Source organism: Electrophorus electricus, chromosome 8 (assembly GCF_041902795.1).
Source record: "Electrophorus electricus isolate QZ-2024a chromosome 8, ASM4190279v1, whole genome shotgun sequence".
NCBI lineage: Eukaryota > Metazoa > Chordata > Actinopteri > Gymnotiformes > Gymnotidae > Electrophorus > Electrophorus electricus.
Window position 1 is genome coordinate 31,667,501 of NC_137504.1, and position 24,000 is coordinate 31,691,500.

The following is a 24,000-nucleotide window of genomic DNA, read 5'->3' on the forward strand; positions in this document are numbered from 1 at the left end:
TCTGCCGTGTTCTTTATTTAATGTATAAATGAGGCGCGTTCCTTAGTCAGCTAATGTCAGCCGGTTTGTTCTGGGGAAGTCAGACAAACGGGGAACAGGAAGCGTATGTCGCCTAAGAAATGGTTTCGGAGCTGGCTGTGAGGGCTGAGGAAGATGACGGTCCGCGGACACGGTTAAACTTCCTCTGCTGGGCTAGCCAGCCGGCTACGAGGCTGTTCCCAGCACCTACATATGGGGCTGTGTGTTGGTTTCAGTGTTCAGGCAGACCAACAACCAGTTTCGCCTCGGCTCGCGCTGCTTCCTTTATGACATCACCGCCCTCTCCCCGCATTCTGTCCTCGCGGTGAGCTCGCGTCGGTTGCTCGGCGACGGAGCGGGGCGCGCAGGCACAATGACTCGGCTGGACGGCGGTTTTGCCTCCTGCTGCCGCCGCCGAGCTGCTTGCGCACAAAAGGGGCTCGTTAAACCCCTTTGTTGCTGTGTACACACACACACACACACAAAAAGAGATGTGGCTAAGCTGATTTATGGTGACCAAAAGAAACTAATAGTTGAAGCTTTCGCTGTATGATTCTAGTGCACACATTAGGACACGAATGGAGAAGACTAGTTTGATACGTTACATATCTGTTCGCACTCGAAATTTCAAAAGCTTTGTGATGTGCTGCAGTGGCCTATGGTTAGGATTCCATGATTTAAAAAAGTTGCAAGTAATTGTTAAATGACTGTGTGTGTGAAACTCATTACTAGTGCTACAAAAATGCCATGGAACAGTGATTATAACCGTGTGTGCATGCAGACTGGATGAGTATCACTACAGAAATGCCACGGAACAGTGCTATAACTGAAATGCTCGTTTGTGTTTGTAGGCTGGGTGAGCAGTACTACAGAGATGCCATGGAACAGTGCCATAACTATAATGCTCGTCTGTGTGCGGAGAGGAGTGTGAGGATGCCCTTTCTTGACTCACAGACTGGCGTTGCCCAGAGCAACTGCTACATCTGGATGGAGAAGAGGCATAGAGGACCAGGTAGTGCGCATGCACGCACGCACGCACGCATGCACACATTATGAGCAGAATACCTGAACCCCAGCCTTCTCTCGTGTGTGGAGGTGTGGCCCCAGGGCAGTTATACACATATCCAGCACGCCGGTGGAGGAAGAAGAGGAGAGCTCATCCACCTGAAGATCCGCGACTGGCTTTTCCCTCACTGAAGTCAGGTACTCAGACCCAAGTGTTTCAGCTTACATGTACTTTCGTGTGTGTGTGTGTGTGTGTGTGTGTGTGTGTGTGTGTGTGTGTGTGTGTGTGTGTGTGTGTGTGAGATTTGGTATGTATCCGAGATCTTCAGTGTCCTCACAAAAATAATACACATTGTTACAGAAATAGCTTTTGCAGTCCCTACAGCTTTGTGTGAACTTCATGTAATGTAAATGCTGGTTGTTTTGTGTGGGTTTGTGTTGTTGTTTGCCAAGTATAAGAGTTATGTTTCTTTTTCTGCACTTGTTTAAAAAAGATGTCCTTATGGGAAGAAAAAATGTGTGTGAAAGTACACTAAATGACATTTTGCTGCTCATCATTTAGGAATGTGCTTTTAAATGAAACTGTATTCTGGGTCTGAAGGAAAAAGTGTGTGTGTGTCTGATGTAGTGTGTTGTAAAAAAGCATTTGTGTGTACATGTCGTGGTGATGTAGTACTTGCCAGGGATTAGTCTTCAGGATTACACACACCTTCAACAAACTCAAAAAACCTCACAGTACTCTTCTTTAAAATCATTGCCATTTGACCAGAATTCACAGTAAGACACCTGCCCGAAACCTGTGAAAGTTCAAGAGAAAGTTACATTAGCTATGTTGGCTATGTGTCAGAATGGCCTTCGTGTCCTGTGGATACCATCAGACTACGTGAATGCTTTAGTACCTCAAACACAGCAACTTGTATCTGCAACCGTAAATCACTTTAGCCTCACTTAGTTTCAAAGCCAGTCTGTGTGTGAATGTGTGGGTGTTAAATTGTATACTTATGTTTGTTTCATCAGTGTTTATTGGAAGAAAGACAGACGTGGCCTCCAGTGAGAGTTTGTATGTTTGTGGCTCTCTACCTTACTGGCTGACTGTGCGCATATTAATGTTTGTGTGTGTGTGGTGTGTAGAGCTGGACTTAGGTCTGAAGAAGGACCTCCTGAGCTCCAGTGATGGGAGCAGTCTGGAGGCTCTGCTGAGGGGGGAGCCTCTGGAGAAGAGGGCCACCATGGAGCTCCGCCCAGCCGATGACGAGCCTGCACACACAGAGTTCTCTACTGGAGGTCTGAACCCAGCTACTAGAGTCAGGAAGGTAACACTCTCATGGTCTGAACCCGACTACTAGAGTCAGGAAGGTCACTCACTCTCTCTTACACACACACACAAGCAGCGGTACTTGACAGCATGCATCATGCTTTTGGGTTGGGACGGTGCACACAGACAAAGTGCAAGTGATTGTGTGTGAATGTGTGTAGAGAATCCTGGAGCCCGATGACTTCCTGGATGATCTGGATGATGAAGACTATGAGGAAGATACCCCTAAGAGACGTGGCAAGGGTAAAGGGAAGGTGAGGTTTTTGACAGAACAGAATACCTTGCCCCAGAATTCCCCCAGAAATCCCACAACTCTGGCTTTTTTTGAGTTATTTGACATATTGGATTCTGTTCGTGGGTCAATTTCGAATGACTGCAGATACATTGTGGGTGATTTTGCGGTTGTGGTGATCTGCCTCTCGGCAGGGGCGGGGCGTCAGCAGTGCCCGCAAGAAGCTTGAAGCAGCGGCCGCTCTGGAGGACCGCGACAAGCCCTACGCCTGCGACAGTGAGTCACGCACAGCATTCTGGGAAATGTAGTGCCCAGCAAAGCGGGTAGAGTAGGTGGAGCATGGGTCTATTATTGACGTGACTGCCTCATTTTGGGTAGCCATTTCTCAAGTCCCAGCCATGTACTCCAACGAGGATGCTAGCTTTATGGTCACCATGACAACTGTTGTTCCCAATTTCAAGTATGATTGGAATGTTCTTAATGGGCCTGTTCTCGTTAGTCTGCAAGCGCTTGGAAATCCCATAAGCAGTTTGAAAATTGGCCAGTCGTTATAATGCAGAAGTGATCTCCTGGGTGTTTTCTGCAAGACTGTCTTGTTCTTATAGTTAATTTATTTGTTCAGTTTCAAATGAGAACATTTTTTATGTTTTGACTTAAGACCACTTAAGAACCTTGAAAGCCAAAAAGTGTTTTTGTTGGTGGTGGTGTTTGGAGATGGGCACCTCTGCTCTGCACTATTCCACTACCCAAAAGACCCTGGGGCCATATTTTCCAACATTTCTCAATGGAAAAAGTACTGATTTGGGTTTTTTTTTTGGTCTTATTTTTTTTGACACAATGGTCACTGGTTCCTGTACATGTTCTTTTCCACAAACAGGCTGGAAAAGTATGGACCAGTATGGTCTTTTGTTCAGAGGTCAACATTGGTGCAGGATTCTAATGGAATGAACAAATAAATCAAATGAGTAAATAAAATATAAAGGAAGAATGGGGAAAGTGTCTTTACAGACCAGCTTTAGTAAGAACCAGGTTAGCTTAATGTCAGATTTTTTTTTTTGTTGCTGGTTTCGTTCTTTTTGCACAGTGCACCACTCGCATGTCGACCAACCATCCCAAGAGTGTAGGTTTTTATGTGCAAAGTCCTATTTGATTTTAAGTAGGCCATTCTTTCAGAGGCTTGTTCATGGTGTTTCTCTCTCTCTCTGCGCCTCTTAAATGTGTCATGATGCTGTGATGCCTTTAATTTCTTTTTTTTAAACTTAATTATTTTATTTCCCTTAATTTTCTGATTCTTAGTGTCAGTCTGTTTGTCTGTTCTCTCTTTCTCTCTCTTGTTTTCTTTGTCTTTTTTCTTTCTTTCTCTTTCAGACACTTTCAAACAAAAGCATATTTCAAAACCTTCCGAACGAGGTATATCTATCTCTCTCTCTCTCTCTCTCTCTCTCTCTCTCTCTCTCTCTCTCTCTCTCTCTCTCTCTCTCTCTCTCTCTCTCTCTCTCTCTCTCTCTCTCTCTCTGCTCATTGCTTGGGCTCTTCTGTTCATCCCCTATATGTTGTGAATGTGTGTTCTACATGCAGCCTGCTGCTTTCCTGGTTGAGGCAACCAGTTGCATTTAGCTTCTAGAACTCTAGGCCAAGAAACTGGTTCCTCTCTCAGCCTAAAGAAAGCCTAAAGGCTACAGCTAAAGCTGCATCAGTTCACCACTTATTTCGCTTGTGCTTAGCCTCCGAGCTGCGGTACGATCACAGAGCAGTTGGCCTGCTTTCAAATCGGTTTGATATGGGCATGTTGAGGCAGGAAACGTGGTCAGAGACTGGTTCTGCAAAAGATCTTGCCTGGGCTTCCCCCACCCCAAAAAAGCTCCTTATAGACAGGCACAGTGCTCAGACTCAAGCGTGACCTTGGTAAACGTCGAACAAATGAACTCTGCTACTGTGACTACTTGGACTTGGGAGACTTCTGTTAATGCGAGTGGTTGCAGTCTGTGCATGGTGGTTTCTTACAGAGCTGCTCACTGACTTGCTGGTTTAACATGCAGACCTTCCTACTGACACCCAATTTCACCTGCTTTTTTTTTTTTTTTTTTTTTTTAAAAACACCAGTTAAAAAAGTGTCACCCATGTTCGTTATTAGGTGCGTACTTCACTACTTCACCCAGTGCTGCTAATAAGCGAGTTGATTGAACCTCCTTGAAACAAGGCCGATTAAGAGTCTTAAATTCCTTCGGTAACGTCCTGCTGTCAGGGTCGTTAACCTTGTTGGGATGAAGGTGCCTGCTTTGCTGATACCACACACACACACCAGCGCCCGTCATCTTCATCGTCCACTCCACCCCCCAAAGCACTAACACTCCCCTCTCTCCTGTTTTATTTTACCCCAGGGTTCTGCTTTGAGGCTCATCTTTGTTGTTTTTGCCTCATGCTTAGAAACGGTCACCCCTCTGTTCTGTCGTCTGGTCCCGCACCCCTGCCTCCCTCTCATCCCTTCTTTAGCCCTCCGCATCGAGCCAAACAGAACCTCAACTTTTGTTTTAACTAAGATTGATCACTGAACGAGTGTGTGTGTGTGTGTGTGTGTGTGTGTACACATATGCGTGTGTGTGGTCTAGAATGAACAGTATTAAAAGTTCCTTATGCTTGCATTCTTTGTTTTTGTTTATGCATTTTAATAACACTAATATGTTTGCTATAGCTACCTTTTATGCAAGCTTGCATTTAATTGTTATACCTGTTTTGTATTGGATTTTTAAAATATGTATAAAAATGATTGGCTAAATTGCTGTGTGTGTGTGTGTGTGTGTGTGTGTGTGTGTGTGTGTGTGTGTGTGTATAAGGGAAGGGGAAGCTGTTTAGTTCAGCTAACATTAAAATTCAGATTTGATATGACAGTTTAATTATTCAATCAGACAGGCAAATGAATGAGTAACTGTTGAATCTAGCATAGTATCTAAATGTTAATTAAAAAAGATATTGTGAAGATTTACATTTGTGTAGTGTTTTAAAATGTAGAAAATATAGCAGACTTGGAAAAGTTATTGATATTTTGTGTGTCATCCAGGCAAGTGAATGGACAGGCTACATAAAGTTGGAAAGCTTTCAGACCCTTTTGAGTTTTCCACATTTTGATATTTTTTGGCAATGTTCAGTAAATGTATTAAAATTAGAAATGATGAATTCCATTCAGACATAAATAAACGGTGGCATTATCTAGTGCTTCTGGGAATGGCACCCCTTTCTCTCGGAAATTTCTCTTTTTTTCTTGGTAGAGTCGTCCATGCTCAGCCAGGTTAGATGGAAAGCACCCTTCCTGTGGACTCTGGACTCTAACGTGCCTTTATTGAGGAACGGTTTCTGTCTGCTCACCCCAGACCTGACTAGTGAGAATGCTGCACTGTTGGTTGTTGTTCTGGAGGGTTCTCCTGTCTCCACCAAATGATATTAGTGACCAGTGGTAACTTGGTTACCTCTCGAACTTCTCAATGCTCTTCACTCCCATTACACAGTTTGCCTGGCCAGCCAGAGCTAGCAAGACTGGTGGTAGTTTCAAGCTACGTCTGTTTGACAGTGACTGAGGCTGCCAAGCTCTTGGGCAGTTTCTAGGATCCTTCCTCAGATCTGTGCCTCTACACAGTCCTGTCTCGCAGGTCTCTCAACCTCATGGTTTGTTTTTCACTCTGACATGCACCATCAAGGTAATTATGTGGTCTTATATGTACAGGTGTGTGCCTTTCCCAATTATTTCCCGTTCAGTGGGGCACAGGTGGACGGCGGTGTAACAGTAGAAGTGTTTCAGGGACCACTGATTGACACAGGACACGCCAGAGCTGTTTAAAAATACATACTCATGTAAATGTTTTTTTTTTTTTTTTTTTCTTATTTTAAATATATTTACAATACCTGCCAAAGGCCAGTTGTTGCTTTGTGATTGTGGAGTATTGCGTATAAATTGAGCTGGCTGGTTCCGTGTTAAGGTGGCTCTATAACATACCAAAATGTGGAATCCTTGAAATGGTCTGAGAAGTATCCGTGTGCACTGTAAAACAAGTCATGCTGAGTACGTCAGTTCAAAGAGGCGAGATCCACCAGGACAAGTGTAGAAGTGTGTGTGTGTGTGTGTGTGTGTGTGTGTGTGTGTGTGTGTGTGTGTGTGTGTGTGTGTGTGTGTGTGTGTGTGTGTGTGTGTGTGTGTGTGTGTGTGTGTGTGTGTGTGTGTGGCCCCAGCCTCCCGAGCCCGTGCCGGGCTCTCCCTGGTCTTAGAGGCAGGGGCCCGTGGACACAGGGAGTGTACATACCACCCCACTGAGCTCCTCACATCCTCCCAGTCTTCACATATGTTCTGTTAACACTTGTGGGAGGGTTGGAGAGGAGCAACTGGGAGATGCAGAGAGTGTTCGGGTGATATGTGCATTTGAATGTGCTTGTGTGTGTGCAGTTGAGTTGCGTTTTTTTTTTTGTTCTTTTGTGTGATGCAAGCTGTATGGTTTGTAAAGTAAACTTTAAAGTTTGATTCTGGCAGCCTTCTGGTGATATGGAGGTGTGCGTGTGTGTGTGTCTGTGTGTGTAGTCTGTGGGAAGCGCTACAAGAACAGGCCAGGGCTAAGCTACCATTACGCCCACTCTCATTTGGCTGAGGAGGAAGGGGAGGACAAAGAGGAGGTGGAGCTTCAGGACCAGACTCCACCCCCACAGGAGGAGCCTAAGAGTGAGTAGCTCATGAATATGTATTAGTAATATGATTTGTAAACACCAGAAGCAGATTTGTTCTGTATTTTCATTTGGGTTATCGTAAAAGGTCAAATTTCAAAAAGAAGAATTTTTCCTTAAATCTTAAAAGCTTATATCTGTAGTCTTCGCATTTTCAGTGTCAAAGATGCAGGTACACTGTGATGCTTTCACTACCTCTCGACTGGATTACTGTAATTCACTCCTTACTCTCCCCCCTACAGTATATTCATCTTTTGGCCATCAGGGTTCTCACTCCTACCAAACATTCAGTGCATATTGCCCCCTTCTTACCTTGTTTACTCTGGCTGCCCATTGACTAGCTTTTAAAATTCAAACCCCTCTCTGCTTTCAAGGCGTTGCCTGAGCTAGACCTTCCCCAGTTAAGCTCCACTGTTCGAATATCTCTCGCCCCCCACGCACACTCAGGTTATAAGCGGTTCCTCACACTCCTCCCTTTCTGGGGTCTTTTAGTGCTGTGACCGCTCAAATGTGGAACTTGAGAGACTGCTCAACCACCCCCGTCCTTGACTCGGTGTTGTTGATTTGTCGGTCTTTGTGTCTAATTGTTTATGGTTGCTCTTCATTTTTATGCTCTACAGCAACCTTGCTTTATGAATCTGTTGTTGTAATAATAATGATGATGATGATGATGATAATAAAAGTAATAGTAATTTTACTATTGTTACTGTAACTAGAATTTAAAATGTTTTTACTCAGCAGGTTAAAATTGTAATCTATATTTAGAAAAATTTTGACATTAGCTTAACCTGAGGAGATGAGGAACTGAACTTGTTTGTGTGTGTCTCTGGTCAGCCCCTAAGAAGGGTCCTGATGGTTTGGCCCTGCCCAACAACTACTGTGATTTCTGTTTGGGGGACTCCAGCCTGAACCAGAAAACCGGCCAGTCAGAAGAGCTCGTGTCCTGCTCCGACTGTGGCCGCTCTGGTATGAAACCCCACACGCACATATACAGATAGGCAAGCAAGTGTGTTTAGAGAGTACTAACAGTTGGGATGATGTCACTTGTTATAAACCAAGGCTCACTGGTCCTCTTTGATGTGTAGCTAAAGTCCTGAAATCTTCTCCCTGTCTGTTTTTCTCTGTTGTTCTCACGTGACAAATAAACCAAACTTGAAACTTGTTTCTCCGTTGTGTTGGGGTAGGTCACCCTTCATGTCTGCAGTTCACCCCAGTGATGATGGCAGCGGTGAAAACGTATCGCTGGCAGTGCATCGAATGCAAGTGCTGCAACATGTGTGGAACGTCGGAGAACGATGTGCGTTTGCTCCAACACACACACACACACACACACACACACACACACACAGTTAACGTTAGGGCGTAATGTGATGTAGGTTATAGGGTTTAAATATTTCAGCTCCTTTTAACCCCCCAAAAAGATTAATGCATTGTGGGTAATGTAGTATCTCGTGGTGGTCTCTACAGGACCAGCTGCTGTTCTGTGATGACTGTGACAGAGGCTATCACATGTACTGCCTCACCCCTCCCATGTCTGAACCCCCGGAAGGTAAGAGCCTGTGCATGAACGTGCAGCTTTTGTCTGCGTACACAAAGTAAATCCCTGACCTTCCTGTTTGTGCTCCGCAGGAAGTTGGAGTTGCCATTTGTGTTTGGAACTGCTGAAAGAGAAGGCGTCCATATATCAGAACCAGAATGCACCCCCGTCATGATGGTCCCACTGGAAACGCTGACCAACTGATCTCGGTTCCCGGCTTTTACAGCGGCCACTCAATGAGTGACGAGGGAGTTGGACACGAGCTGCTGGGAACCAGCAGACAGATGCCTATGTAACCTAGCCTCACATACACAGAGAGAGGGAGGAAGGAATGGACAGATGGACGGAGAGAAAGAAATCCATCCATCCTTCCTCCCTCCAGTAGTTTGCCCTCACCTCTTGGCAGGTTTGATCCTAATATGACTGTTACACAGTTCAGAGTTTTAGATTACCCATTGCTTTTTGTTTTCAACTATTAATCTCAGCAGCTAATGGTGATTAACTGACTAACAGAACCCTAAAGGTCAAACGAACACGCAACTGTCCGCATTGCTCAGTGCGCACTTAGGTTAACAAGATCTTTTATGAGAATATATGACTCTGTTTTTGAGTTCCTGCTCATAGTAGACCTACCCACCAGTTAGCTACTCCAGAATGAAATGTAAAACCGCTTGATATCTGCCAAAAAAAACCCCAAATCCCTACGCTTCCTTACATGGCGTCTACAGGCCCCCTTCATAACGGTGGTCCTTTTCTAGCAGACAGTAATAGTTGAAACCAATTAGCTTGTCGATGCTTGTTCATAATAAGAGAAATAGTAGAGTGGATTTTGTATATTTATATATTTGTACAGCATGGAAAAAAGGTGTGATGTATTTAAAGTAGTGGATGATGAAAGTAGTTGGTTATTATTATAGTGAGCTCCAAGCGTCATTTGCAGAAACGCCCTCGGAGCGGGACCGAGGTGCGTGTGACTTGGGTACACGTGCTCCACATGCAACTGCTATGTAGTCAACCGTTACTTTATAGCTGAAGGGTGCGCCAATGACTGACTGGTTGTCAGTGGTAACTGACTCACAGTAATGCCTCTCTTTTGCCTTGTATTTTTTAATTTTTTTTTTTTTTAAACATATTCAAGAGATCATTTAATCCATAATTTCACTGAAAAATTCCACATCCTCTCTGGACTGGGCAGTGTATAACCAGCCAAGCCCCAATGGTTCAGTGAAATGCATCAGATTCTTAAGGTCCCTTAGAGTTCCCAGTTAGCAGTGTTGAAGTATATTGAGTCTCTTGACTATGCAGAAGGTGGAATTTAACACTGAAGCAAGGTTTGCAATTGTATAGTAATTTGATAATGTCCTCATTACATAAAGATAAGGGATGTGCATTCGTCAACATAGCTGTCCATCAGTGCTATAATACTGAATAATGGATGGTCAAGCACCGTTTGACATTAATACAACTACGTCATTTGGAGGTGCTTTAATACCATCCTGTAGTTTAAAAAGGCTTAATAAAAGGTGTGTAGTCTGTTCAAAGTCAGGCTTCTCAATTAAAGATATTTTTAAAGCAGTTGATGTATTTAATGAGTAATATAAGACATCAAACTACTTTTGTCATTCAGTTTGAGGGTTCAATTTCCCAGTGGTGGAAATGTCTGCATCGAATGGTTTTTAAACTCCAAAAACTCCATCTTGTGAGTTTGCCAATTTGCAAAAATCTGTAGTTTCTGATTTGATTTACTGATTAATCAACTAATTTGTGGCGATTTGATTCTGTAGACATTAGTGTATATCTGCTTCATGAACCTAAAAATGTAAGAACAAAATCCCAGTTAGCAGGATGTGGGTCTCAGGTCGTCTGTTTGGACTCCATTACCCATTGTGCTTTTGAGGTCGCTGCAAAACTGAATCCTTCTCCTGGCTGTGTGTGTGTCATTTGTCGTTTAGCAATAGAGTACCAACCTTTCTATCTGTACATGCACAGATGTTACAAAAGTTTCCAGTGAGGGATCTGTTCCTTTTTTTGTTTGTGGTTGTTAAAGATTATTTTTTTGTTTCTGGTGGCACCATGTGAGAGAACTACAGAGATTGTTTTTAAATGTTATTTTTCTTTTGAATTCCCTCAGATATGTTTGTAGTTTAAAAACAAATATGAATTGAGAATTTTGATTAGTATAAGGGTGTTTTTTAGGATTAGCATAATATAAGTTAATTTTGCTCAAGAATCATATAATGTAATTCAATTTTAATTTAGTGTAATCAGTATATGTAAAGTGGCTTAGGAGATCTTTTGACTGTATTCAAAATCAATGAAAATTCAAACAATGAAATATTTGGTTTTGTTGAATAATAGGTTCTGACTAAAAGATCCTGTACCTTGTGATAGATACTGTCAGACCCTTTATTCCTCATGCATATTAGATACTCACATCAACTCGATTTCTATGCCTTCAAAGTAGTCAAGACTGAACATTGTCCTCTATTTTTGTATTTGTTGATGAGGCAAATACTTCATCAGTTGGCAGTACTTTTTAAGTATTTGCTTAAGTATTGCCTGTCCATATGCTAGAGTCCACCCACCGTCATAGCTCTGTAACCATATGCATCTTGCCCGGATAATGCCATTTATACAACTCCACTCATGCTTGTGCTCGCCTCATTCCGCTCCCAGTACTGGCACAGTAACCTTTTTGGGGAAAAGTTTTGTTATATTATTTAGCTCTGCGATTATATCTGTAGCCAACTAACGATTATTAACATGGTAAATAAACTTTTTTTCTTTTCAGCCTGTGAATTTCTAGAACAGTGGCCATTAAAACATTCTTTTTTTTCCCCCCATATTTTGGCAAGTATGTTAGGTTGCTGTAAGTAATTTTTAGGGGTTTACTTGGATTTATGATGGAATGTTTTGCTTTATGGTACAAGTTTTGACTTTTTTGTTCTTCAATGAAAATAAAACTATTTGGCACAGAGTGTTTATATTATCTGTTTAAATTAAATTTAAATTGGAGTGTTTGTTACCTGTTGCAGCACCACACTTCCCTGTGACACTGCCAAGTGTGCGCCTCCATACCTACATGGAGAACACATCCCAATATGGATACAGGAAGTGTGTGTGTGTCTGCGAAGTGGGACCATTCCCAACTGTTAGCTTTTTTTTCCCACATGCTACAAATCTTTAAGCAGATCTAAGCCTGTACATTTATGATCAAGTTTATTTCTTCATAATGACATAGGAAACAAAAGCTAATCCTCAATCCAAGTTCTCATCTTGGGAATTACTGATGTGAAGAGACTTTCATAGTTATACCGAAAAAAAAAAACACTTTTAAGTGTAACAAAAAAAAATCCAATTTATTTGCTACTATAAACAAATCATGTTTTATAGCCATTTTGCATAATCATTCTCTACCTGGAATCTAAACTGTTAAAGATAATGAAGTGTGGTCCAAGTAGCCTAAGACCACTGACGGAAAGAATCTATTCCATGGAATAATGCCACGACATTGTTTTATGAGCCCGTGTATAGGAAACGGTGGAGTGGTTGCAGAACGGCTGTTATTTTAGGCATCATCTTTTCCTGTCTCTGCAGACAGTGAAGTTTAAAAACGGCACTGTACACTGCTTCAAATAATACAGCCAATCAGTGGTCAAGACACAAGACAGACGTGTTGTAGGATGAGAGGGAAAAAGAAGTTGGACATGGACCTCAGAAACATAACATAGCACAGCTTCAGTAAACAGAACAAAACTATCCAAATGTTCTGTCATTTATAGTTGGCAATGCGTCAAAGTGCACCAGTGTCTTATGTTAAGGTTAAGACACGTTATAGGCATGGGTTAGGCTGTTTTATAGAGAAAAAGAACATCATTTAACACATTTGATCTCAGCCCTTTTTTGTTTATTGTAGAGGGATCGAACATGATATGTGAGTCTATACAGGGGACGGTAGCTGTCCATTCAACCAGAACAACTGTGAGGCAAAAGGGGTTTAAAAAACTGACTGCAGTTTGTTCCTCCCACATTCAGTTCTTTCGTTCAGTGCTGCAAACGAAGATTAACGAGGTTAACAAGTTACACGGTGCTACACGACTTGTCCTGCCTCACTGAGGTGTGCTGACTCTGGCGACCTGCCTCCCACCTCCTAGCAACGCCGCGGCGAAATGTGAGCAGTGCTTTGAAGGTGGTGCGGAAGGACTCATTGCTCAGGGCGTAGCACATGGGGTTGACTGTGCTGTTGACGTAGCACAGCCAGTATCCCAGCTGCCAAAGCTTCTCAGGCACGCAGTACGAAACGGAAGCCAGGACCATGATGTTGTAGGGCGTCCACGTCAGGATGAAGGCCAGCAGGATGGCGCTCAGCATCCGTGCTGCTTTCTTCTCTCGGATGATTGTGTTTATTCGCCATTTGGCTTTGGGCTGCTTGTGCAGGCTGACATCTGGCAGTCCAGGCACTTTTGGGGAAGAGTGAGTCGAGGCCTCCCCTGCTGTGAGATCTGTAGCTTCGGCGGGTGGGGCTGGAAGTTCCCGCCGGTCCTCTGAGCTACCCTGGAGATATTTCAGCCTGATCACTGCAAGGTTCGATGCAGACACCACCGTCCCTTGAAGATCTTGTTCCTGCTCTTCCTCAGTGAATGAAGAGGTCGTGCCATCGTCATCCTCATCGTCGATGTTCCAGCTACTGCTGCTGTAAGCCTCCTTGTAGTTCAATTCTTCTGTTGGTGAATGCGTGTTCACATTTCCTGTTACCAGAGATTTCGGTCTTCCAGGAAAGCACCCAACTGATTCACTCCTGGCCAAACTTTGACCCTTCCTGGGCATTCTCTCCATAGAGCTGCTGAAACTGCTGTGATCATTGTTTTGGTAGATGGATGGTTTGTCTACCTTCACAGAATTACCTTCGCTGCTACTCACAGACCCCATGAATTTGGCGAGTCCTTTTGCTCTGTTTTCAATCTCCCAGTAAATGCGCCAGTATAAGACGATCATGATGCTGACGGGGAGGTAAAAGGCGGCGATGGCTGTGCCAAACGTCAGGCTGGGCTCTGCCAGGAATGGGATGGAACAGTTCTTCACTTCCTCTTCCTCCGTTGATGGGCGCCTGGCCTCATGTGGCCAGAACAAGATGGCGGGTGCCCACAATACAAATGACACAACCCATGCTAGTGCAATCAACACCGCTGCTCTTTTTGGGGTCCGCCGCGCTCGATATGTTAATGGTCGAGTTACGGAAAAGTACCGGTCAAAGCTAATGACCAAAAGGTTCATAACAGAAGCATTGCTAGCTACGTAGTCCAGCGCTAGCCACAAGTCACATGCTAAATGTCCCAACATCCAACGCCCCATAATGATGTAAGCCGTATAGAGGTTCATTGACACCATGCCCAAGATTAAGTCAGCCACTGCCAGACTCAGCAGATAGTAGTTGCTGATGGTCCTTAGTTGGCTGTTGACCCGGAAGGAGATAAGTACCAAGAGGTTACCCAGGATGGTGATGAAGGACAGTGGACCAGTTACAAGTACAATCAAGGCCACCTCCCAAATCTTATGCCCCCCCAGTGGGTCGGCAGTTGCATTGGACAGCTGGGATTCGCAGGTGTGGTTCATACTGCCAAAATGGATGCAACATGAAGTCCTGGAGGGAAAGTCTCATTCTTCAGCAATAGTGGAGTGCTGCGGCCTTGGTGTCAAAACCTTTATGAAAATGAAGTCATCTTCCAGTCTTCTGATGAAAAAAAACAACAACAAATAACAGGACAGGTAAGTTTTAAATAACAGGGCAGGTACATTTTAAAGTGTTATGTGAATCAGAATAACAGTACCAAGCTGCCTATTATTTTCCGCAGCAGTGTCCATGAAAATGGAGAAAAATGTCCAGGATGTTTTGTTAATTTGACATCAGACAGTGAGCTGACCACTCAGCCACCCACTCTGTCCAGGCCTCTTCCTAACCTCGTATGGGAATGAGGTACTTCATTTAAACCCGAGCAGCCAGGTTTTATAGGCACTTTCTAATGCAAGCGGTATATCTGAATCAAATCTTCCTATCTTAAGCTTCTGCAAACACATTATCATAAGGTTGTACTACTCATCGTCTCATCATAATTAAAGGCCATTTAGATGGGACATTAAACATTCGTATATGAATGCAGTTAACAGCCAATAATCCCAACCTGTACCTCGTACTCTGTCACTTTAGGTAAGCAATACCTCGTCTGATTGCTCGTTCAGCTGCTTAGCGCTTTCATACAGCCCTTCGCTGGAAGGGAAGTTCAGATGAGTACTTTTCTCATCTCAGTCAAGTGCCTTTCTCATCGGTCAAATGAGTTGAGAGGAGCTCATTAAATCTGCGCAGGGTCTTCCGTTTACCCTCTCTGTTTGATGTACCGGCTGCCTGTTGACTCAAGTCACAGGCAGGTACGCGTATTTTTTCCCGACGACATTTGCTTTCAGATAAGTTGCGTTTTAATAACGGCACACATCTGTAGGAAATCGGGTTTGTGTTCTGACGTCGCTACTGACATGTACAGAGGCGCACATTACGGACGAAGGTATTATATAATGCATACAAAAAATGGGAAAATAATATTACAACAGTGCACTGCTCTGGCTAGTAAAACTGCACTAGCGTCAGCTTTACAGCACGCAGGCCTTGAAGCCACCTCACCTAATTCAGAAGTGTTCAGTAAATTCAGTGTGAAAGGTTTACTTGTCAGAAAGAGTGTACAATAACGTCCCACGGTTTATATTTTCTGATTCGCCACAATAGATAATGCCATTTTAAATAGTTTTAAATACATGTATTTTTATTACACATCTTTTGTTCCAGGTACCAAAGTGCACATAATATATTTGAGGAAGTCGACATATTTATATCTGTTTTCTCTCTTGTGTACTTCACTATAGTTTTGACTTCTTTAAACATCTCTTTATAAAACCTGTTTATTCTTTCCATTCTTTCCATTGATAAAACAACAAGCAAACTCGGTCGTCCGTGCTTACCTTTCTAGAAGTGAACCATGAACTTAGAGAGACCCCCTTTAGCCACCGGGAGAATGTGGAAGGTGTAGCTGTCCCGCTCCTGCACTATGCACCCACAGATCTCAGCAAGGGAAGCTGCCGTCCCCTAAACACACTGGCTTTTGCTTCTCACAGCCCCTCTCCCTCTTAAAACGTTGCTATATAGCTTGCACACTATCATAAAACGTTGCACACTATCATAAAAGCATTTCTAAGCATGCCTCCAGCATACTATAACTGCGGGTTTGTTTTTTTTGTGTTTTTTTTTTAACGGCGCATCAGAATACGAAACCTACTGGGCTGAATGTGTCGCGCGTGTCAAAAACGACGAGCTTGCGCGTGCGAAGCAGGCGCGCCCCGCGCGCTAGAAGGAAGGGGACGGCTGTCATAACACGGGGAAACACTGCTGCTCCTCGTGCTATGGGTTGGAGCGCATGCTGACGAGCTGCCTGGCTGAGGTGGGCATCTTAAAAAAAAAAAAAAAAAAAAAAAAAAAAAAAAAAATATATATATATATATATATATATATATATATAGACGCAACATTAACGATGGTCAGGGCGCAGCAACGCAAAACCGATTAGCTGCAGCGACAAGATGTAAGATTATTGTGCTTACTGAATTCGTCTTTACGCATGACTATGTATGTATTTGTCATGACATGGAAAAAATACCTGAGGCGATCATACTGAATGAATTATAATTAGGAAATGTCTAGGATTACAGCATACAACGATTGCAAATAAGTGCAAATGGTTAATATAAGAAATTGCAATAATAATAGCTGCACATGCGACAGATGTTAATATAACTCTGACATTCTCTTTCAGAACAATATTTTTTACGTGTTACAAGAGCTCAGGTTGGTCTGAAACATAAGACACAAGACGCTGTTTAACTTCTGTCCGTGCACAGAAGACCTGTTGTCTTGCACGGGGAGTTGCTGTACTGCAGCTGATAAAAGTTCAAAGTTTTTTACATTACATTAAATTGAAAACAAGAGTAGGTACATTATTTGAAATAGTTGAAAAAGTGAAATCTGAATTTCTGTACTGGGTCTGAATGTACATTTACCACCCACCTTATTATCGTGTGTGTGTGTGTGTGTGTGGGGGGGGGGGGGGGGGGGGGGTGAAGGAAGTACAACTGAAAGACAAATTTCCTGTTTCTCTGGAAACTTTGTATATATATATATATCTTATATATATATATATATATATATATATATATATATATATATATATATATATATATATATATATATATATATATATATATATATATAAATATCACATTCGTAGTTCCAATTCAACTCTTCACAGCTTCCACCAGAAAACTATGCGTATGTGTGAATATTTTCATTACCGTGAGTTTCCTAAGAATGCCATATGATGCTTTTGTTTATGTTTTACATGTTCAGAGAGTGAACGCACTGATATATAAACAATCTACTCTTAAGATAAGAATTCCTTTGGTGCTCAGTTATCATCCTACAAATAAAACAGCGGCTAATATTATACTTAAACACTTCAGAATCCCTCTGGACGATGCAGAGACCGCATCCCTTTTTAAGGATCCTCAACTAGTCTCCTACGGACGAAAACATCAAAGACATGCTCTGCAAGACAGAGATAAATGACCATTCAGATAATACCAGTGGTAGCCTGCAACTGCTCTAGATGTGCTACAAGTACATTTACACTGCCACTAAAATAACTAGCATGAAAAGATCCCGTTATCAACAATTCCATTCTTGAACTCCAGAAGCATTTTGGATGTACAGCTGATGAAGAACCTCTGGTCGAAATGTCCTGTTTCTCTGGAAACCTTGTGTACTTCACTGCAATTTTGATCATCTCTCCAGCGCTCGCTCTCGCTCTCTCTCTCTCTCTCTCTCTCTCTCTCTCTCTCTCTCTCTCTGTAGGCCTACAACTACATCCAAGTGTTTGAATAAAGTGGGTTATTGCTGTAGTGATATTTTATGACCCTTACATACCCTGCTCTCTAACCTAGGATCGTTCTGATGTTCAGATTTGGTGACCGCAGAATAACGTGGTGTCCTAGCCAATTTCCTTCGGTGCCATGCTTTTCTGTGTATATATAATTAGCACAACAGCCTCTGGAGTATTTGCTTGGCAAACACGAGGTCCCATTTCACCTGCTAAGGGCGCTATGTAGTCTCGATTACGATCTCTGACTGAGTGGGATTAATGAGACCATACGTTTTTAATTTCCTCAGCAGACTGCTGCAGTAGCCTGCAATGGCGCGTGAAGAATGGCGACTCCGAACCCAGCTGCGCGTGTCTGGGTGCGTGGGAGGTCAGTGCAGAAGGTTTGGGACTCTTTAGAAGAACAGTAGCACGCTGTAGCCTAACGCGATGGGTTCACTGGCATACATGTGCTTGTGTTGTGTGAGTAGTTGAATTTACAAGTCCTCACCGGCACATTTTGCTGGGGTGTCTCAATCTGCTATTTCTGTATCTTTGTCACCATTGCCAGAGTTACTTTTTATAATGATTCCGGGGTGGTATGGTATACTCTAATCTATTTTTAACACTACACTGAGGGGTTGTATGAGGAAATTAGTGAAAGAAATGAAAAAAGTAAAGATGCTTTTAAGGAGGTTTTGCCGTCGGCGTTTGCTGTGTCGAGTCTCGTGAAAAGAACTACGTTGCGCGCGAGTGAAGTGTTTATGAGTCCATGAAATATCGTGGGCTTTAATCTCTCGTAATGGACTGCAGAGGAGGAAGAGTTTGGGCAGGAGATGGAGCGATGGTTACTGTGAGAATGAAGTCGGTTTTACAGGCGTGTACGTCCGTGCGCGCACGCGTTTGTGTTTGTTCGAGTTCAAAGATTCTGTCTTTTGTCTTCGCGGTCGTGAGGCGCTAATGCAAGCATAAGTAAGGCTGTCCTCTCTCTCTCTCTCTCTCTCTCTCTCTCTCTCTCTCTCTCTCTCTCTCTCTCTCTCTCTCTCTCTCTCTCTCCCTCTCTCTCTCTCTGACACACACCACACACACACACACACACACACACACACACACACACACACGCTCTTGCACACCACTGTCACGCTCCCAATAGGCCTTCAACTTCTGCTCAGTCACCTCAGTCCACACACAATTTCTGTTCAGTGTCAGGTGTGCGATCTGTTTGTTCTCCAAAATCTCTTTACCGGCACAGTGGGTCCTGTGCCTAGACGAGATACGATACAATACGAGGGCACCCCATGTACGATCAGAAAAATAGACGAGACACGACACAAGCGGGCAGCGCCGCGTGGAGGACATAACTCGAACTCTTGACTCGAAACTTAGTGGGACCCAATAATGCTGAAGCCGTGGTGTAGCTTACTTACGCCCACGTGCCATTATATGTTTGTGAAGACAGCATACTGATATGATAATTTAAATACCGATACATATACGCCATTCTACTTTATCTGTAAGAATGGAATCTAAATAAGAATTTAACACAAGGTTACAAGGTACAAGTGTGTGTGTGTGTGTGTTTGCGGAGGCGGAGTGTTCAGGCAGAGAGAATCATGTTGTTTTGAATACTGTGTGGAGCACAGATTTGCCAAACACCGTCTAATTAAGTTGCGCACACACACAGGGATTCAGGTAAGAGCACAGGTGACCTATGGCTTCCTCATTATCCTATACACATAGGTCTTATTTTTATACATTGTATTAATTTTTAAACACTCTAATTCTGAAAAGTGTACATAATCCCAAATGATCATATTAGATTACGCTTTAATGTGAGTCTATTCAAATTATTCCAATCTGAGAAGTTGAACGAAACCGAATGCGTTATTTTGGACTTCTGCAAACATTGACTGGGGGAAGTCATGAACGCCCATTTACAAGGATACTTCAGCGTACACTAGAGGGCACCAAACGCGTCCTTATGACGACTACTACGTTTGGAGTTGTACCCATGAAATAGGTGTCTGAAGGCAGATGCAGTTTACACATCGCACATAACTCCGGTAAAATCACAGATGACTTCTGAATACAAACCAAAAAAAAGTGTGAACTTAAATCTTATGTTAGGCTGTAATTAGCGCTATAGATTATGTGTTCGTAAAGTGGGCACCTACAGAGAGTTCTGGATGGAGGTTATTTATAGAATAGGCCAGCCTTAGCAGATCTATAAAACTTCACATCGTGTGGGAGGCACCTTTAGCAGAATGGCATGTTTTAGAGGGGTGTTGCTGATGTATCATTTCTCCATCTTAATTACATTAAAGTCTTCTATTTCTTTTTCCATTTTTTTGTGGGCTCTTGGCTACAGATTAGTTCCCACTGCATTTATTACGCCATCTTCCGCTCAATTTTGGTAGTTTGGCGTGAAAAAGCCGGTAATGTCTCAGTTACACTCTTACTTGTCCTTAGGAAAGCTACTCTCACTGGCAGCATCTAAAAGCACTGTTCAAATACGTTATGCAATGCAGACACATAATGAGCCATGCAAACGTATCCAAAATACATCTTAAATATAGTTGGAACATTACATCTATATGTATAATGTAGCCCACATGCACATTTAAACATTATCGCCATACAGTAAGGTAGAATCAATATTTTCACCACTAGACGTCGGTTGACGTATTTACACCGTTAGTCTTGACAGTAAACGCTTAACCCATGATGCTGCGCGTATGGAACTAAATTAATACACAGGCTTGCCATAAACTTTCTAGTAACCGCAATTTGCAATTAAAGTCCTAACACGTTCACCCAATTTGCATTCATTCATGCATTACGATAAATTTAGCTGTAACTAGAAACAGTTTAGCGCTCAAAGTATAATACAATCATATTAATCTCCACTGTCGTTTACGTGCCAACAAGACAGCTAGTTGGATAAGTAACAGTATTTTGTTTTTGTTGCATAACTACTAGGATATAATGTGATTAGTACGGAATTAAAATAAATGTAGGTGAATTGCTCTCTTTTTTGTTCCCAGTCTTAGTGCATACCTAAAGTGATATTACCAAGCCATAGCAACTCACTCACCTCTCCAACGCCAACTCAAATGCAAACGAAACTGCCAAAGAGCCGAAGGCGCACGGTGATATGTGGCACGAGCAGAGTAGCGGCACGTTCACTTAGAGGCGTGACCGTGAATACACTTGCACAGCTAATTGTTTCGTTCATTATTAATCTAATTATCCTACCTACTACTATTATCAGTAGACATTATTGGTTCGAATGTGAGGTTCAGGAGTTTTGGCACACACACACACACAAACTAACAACCCCCCCCCCCCCCCCCCCCAAACCTGGGTCATTATGGAGTGGTACATAGGCTGGCAGGCAAAACACAGGGGGCGGCAGTTGCCCCTTATCCGCGCGTAGATCCTCTCCTGCCCGATTTGTGCAAAACAGGCTGTTTGTGTTCGAGTTCCGAAGAATTTGAAATGGTGATGTAATGAACAATAGCTTGTCTTCCGCCGGGATGCTGGTCTGCCAGGGAGGCTGGACTAACCCGCCTCAAAATGTTTTATCAGAACGGGACACACCAGCTGGGAAAACGGCCGACTTGTTGCTTGTGGAGAAACAGTCGAATTGTTTCTTGTAACAGATGCATCTGGGTTATATACGGTCACACAGGCGATAAGACAAATAAGACATTTGCAACAACAAATGCTCAGATAGCTAATAGTTTTTGTGCCTTTTTCGAGTAGCCAGCAAACTGAGAGCGCGCGCGCAGGGGGGTTCCGTATCATTGGGTTTTTCTACCTGTTCGGCTGGAGTGAAATGTGAAGCGCGCGGAGAGCATCACTGAAGCGAAGCGGACCCTCTCCGACACACACACACACACACACACACACACACACACACACACACACACACACACACACACACACACACTGGCCGCAGATCGCTCAGTTCGTCGCGGACCCTTTAAAGAGTGCTGTACCGAAACAGCGCAACACCTGAAAGCCTATCTGTGTAGGTAAGTCTGTTTGCTATTTTACACAAGATTTTCGTTTATTTGTGGGTTTTTCTTTAATTCTAAAGTAACTCATTAACTATAATGAACACTGAAAGATACATTTATTCCTTAATTTAAGAGCAGCTAAACATATTAGTAGCGTTATTGCAACTGCAGTGCTCCAACACTTTACCTCCATCCATCGTCGCTCGCCACGGTCTGGTAATCTGTCTAATTTCTGAGCTCTTGGAGGAGACAGTAACTAATGACTCTAAGTAGGATCCTCCTGCTACCTGCACAGGGAGGGTGCGTAAGCTTTAACTCGCTTAGAAGTATGTCGGAGCCCTCGCTCTCCTCTGTTTCCTCACGTTCCGACATAAACGTCCTCTGTGCTCCTGGATACCGGGGAAGAGCGCGGAGAACCCTTACAGTTTAAAAAAGTCAGTCAGAGTTTTGCGCGGAGACATTTTTCAGCGAGAACTGAGAAATATCAAACTAGGCACATTGTCGCCTGGTTTCTCACTAAGATAGATATCACATACTTTTCCCCATTTAGTAGGGCATCGACACACACACACACAAACACACACACACACCTACACACACACACACACACACACACACACACACACACACACACACACCTACACACACACACACACACACACACACACACACACACACACACACACACACACACACACATTTGACGCTGCCTTATGGATCGTGGCACGTTGATGAATTTTCTGAACCGTTGCACGTACGTGTGGTTTGCTCTCCGCTCGGGAGGTCGGGACTGTAGTTTCCTGGCTCAGCCCACAGAATGCTGGAGTCATTACAGAATCTGGAAAGGAACCCCACCCTAGTTTGGGACATTCTTTTTAAAGGAACAGTATGTGTGTGTGTGTGTGTGTGTGTGTGTGTGTGTGTGTGTGTGTGTGTGTGTGTGTGTGTGTGCGCGTGTACATACAGTATGTGCACAGTGAAAACATTCTTGCTCTCTCTCTCTCTCTCTCTCTCTCTCTCTCTCTCGCCCTCACACATAAAGTCTATTTCTAGTCATTTTAATTTCAACTTCTTCCGAGCATTGTCATGACGATGGAAATGGTAGGTATGACAACTACCAGCGTGCTCTTACCCTCCTTCTTAACTGTTAAAGGCCCAATCCAGAACCACAGCACCAACAGTCACTGCCCCCCCACATCCAGACTGAGAAGATTAATGCCATGTTTATTAAATACCATCACAAATGTGCAAGAAGGAGCGTCTTAGGTGTGTCTGGGTGGCATCTATTACTGCTGTTGTTACATCACCAACAAGCTGCAGATGTTCTCGATTGGGGCTTTCATAGCCAGCCAGGTGTGGCAGAGTACAGATCTGGAATCAGCTCATCCTGCATGAACCCCTGCAGCAGCCCCTCTTTGAGCTGGGCAGCAGGGATCCAGGATCAGTTCTCTGTGTCAGGAGCACGTCGACTGCATGCGAGAGTGCTGTGGTGTATTTTGCTGCATGCCAGGCTCATGCTCATTTATTTCACAACCAGTCCCAAAGTTGACTGGCTGTCCTTTGTCTCATTAAAGATGCTATAAGCATTTTTTTTAAAATAACCTTTTGGCCAAGTCCTAAAGGCTTTCAGTGAATGTCTGCAAAGCAGGCAGTAAAATAGCTGATCTGAGAGGGCATTTGTCTTCTAAAATCTGTGAATTCCATAATGTTTGAGAAACTAGGTCAGCAAACTGAATCACATTTCCTTGTGAATTTAGGAGGGTCCTAGCAGTAACTGTACATGCCTTTGGAGGGTGTGGAGAAACGTTCAGAAGGAAGAGGTCTGGCTGAAGGGGTGGAGTTGAGGGGGTGTGGCTGAATGGATGTGACTGAAGGGGTTTGGCTAAAGGGGTGGAGTTGAAAGGGTGTGGCTGAAGGGGTGAAGTTGAAAGGGGTGTGGCTGAAGATGGGGAAACATCCAGCATTGGCCCCTGAAAAAGCCTTAGCGGTCAACAACTAATGAAAGCTGTGTGAGTGTGTGTCTGATCTTGTGTGCTTGCGTATACTGATAATTTAGAAGTGAGAATGAGAACAAAGTTTGACAGTGTATGAAATCAAAGTAATAGTATGTAATAGTGTGTCTGTGCCCATGAGACAGGGAGAGACTTTGGGAAGAATCCTGTATTTTGAAAGCTTAAGGCCATACTACACATTTTACAGTGATTATGTGTGTG

The 24,000-nt window shown here is 43.3% G+C and overlaps 3 protein-coding genes across 10 annotated transcripts in view; 2 read left to right on the top strand and 1 right to left on the bottom strand.

Moving 5' to 3' along the window:
* dpf2 (double PHD fingers 2) overlaps window positions 1–11,789 on the top strand; it is a 12,765-nt gene extending 976 nt beyond the window's left edge. Inside the window, exons 1-12 of one of the 4 annotated variants that reach the window (XM_081719464.1) lie at window positions 411–679; window positions 870–1,030; window positions 1,114–1,221; window positions 2,155–2,336; window positions 2,500–2,592; window positions 2,765–2,846; window positions 3,939–3,980; window positions 7,135–7,272; window positions 8,109–8,240; window positions 8,459–8,571; window positions 8,742–8,823; window positions 8,904–11,789. In XM_081719464.1, the coding sequence (XP_081575590.1) occupies window positions 597–679; window positions 870–1,030; window positions 1,114–1,221; window positions 2,155–2,336; window positions 2,500–2,592; window positions 2,765–2,846; window positions 3,939–3,980; window positions 7,135–7,272; window positions 8,109–8,240; window positions 8,459–8,571; window positions 8,742–8,823; window positions 8,904–8,986 (1,299 nt within the window). In that variant the 5' untranslated portion in view covers window positions 411–596 and the 3' untranslated portion in view covers window positions 8,987–11,789. Of the gene's footprint in view, window positions 1–410; window positions 680–869; window positions 1,031–1,113; window positions 1,222–2,154; window positions 2,337–2,499; window positions 2,593–2,764; window positions 2,847–3,938; window positions 3,981–7,134; window positions 7,273–8,108; window positions 8,241–8,458; window positions 8,572–8,741; window positions 8,824–8,903 lie in introns of those variants that run through there. The other 3 variants (XM_027032212.3, XM_081719465.1, XM_027032213.3) reach the window with 3 other exon arrangements.
* Window positions 11,790–12,696: 907 nt separating this feature from the next.
* chrm1b (cholinergic receptor, muscarinic 1b) lies at window positions 12,697–22,698 on the bottom strand. 4 transcript variants are annotated; one of them, XM_027032211.3, is made up of 2 exons: window positions 21,975–22,698; window positions 12,697–14,542 (listed from the first exon to the last, which is right to left on the bottom strand). In XM_027032211.3, exon 2 carries the CDS (start codon window positions 14,422–14,424, stop codon window positions 12,892–12,894), a length of 1,533 nt encoding a protein of 510 aa, XP_026888012.2. In that variant the 5' UTR covers window positions 14,425–14,542; window positions 21,975–22,698; the 3' UTR covers window positions 12,697–12,891. The 4 variants fall into 4 exon arrangements, with proteins under 4 accessions (XP_026888012.2, XP_026888011.2, XP_081575589.1 ...); XM_027032210.3 differs by lacking the exon at window positions 21,975–22,698 and adding an exon at window positions 20,860–21,076; XM_081719463.1 differs by lacking the exon at window positions 21,975–22,698 and adding an exon at window positions 15,820–16,255 and having other exon boundaries at window positions 12,697–14,539.
* The window catches only part of myo1ca (myosin Ic, paralog a), a 32,370-nt gene continuing 29,553 nt past the window's right edge, over window positions 21,184–24,000 (top strand). The window contains exon 1 of one of the 2 annotated variants that reach the window (XM_027032207.3): window positions 21,184–21,802. The gene's annotated coding sequence lies outside the window, so the exon portion shown is untranslated. The remainder of the gene's footprint in view (window positions 21,803–24,000) is intronic. The other variant, XM_081719461.1, reaches the window with a different exon arrangement.

Bases quoted from the DNA above. Each gene is read 5' to 3' on its own strand.
- chrm1b (XM_027032211.3), bottom strand. From the start codon at position 14,424: ATGAACCACACCTGCGAATCCCAGCTGTCCAATGCAACTGCCGACCCA.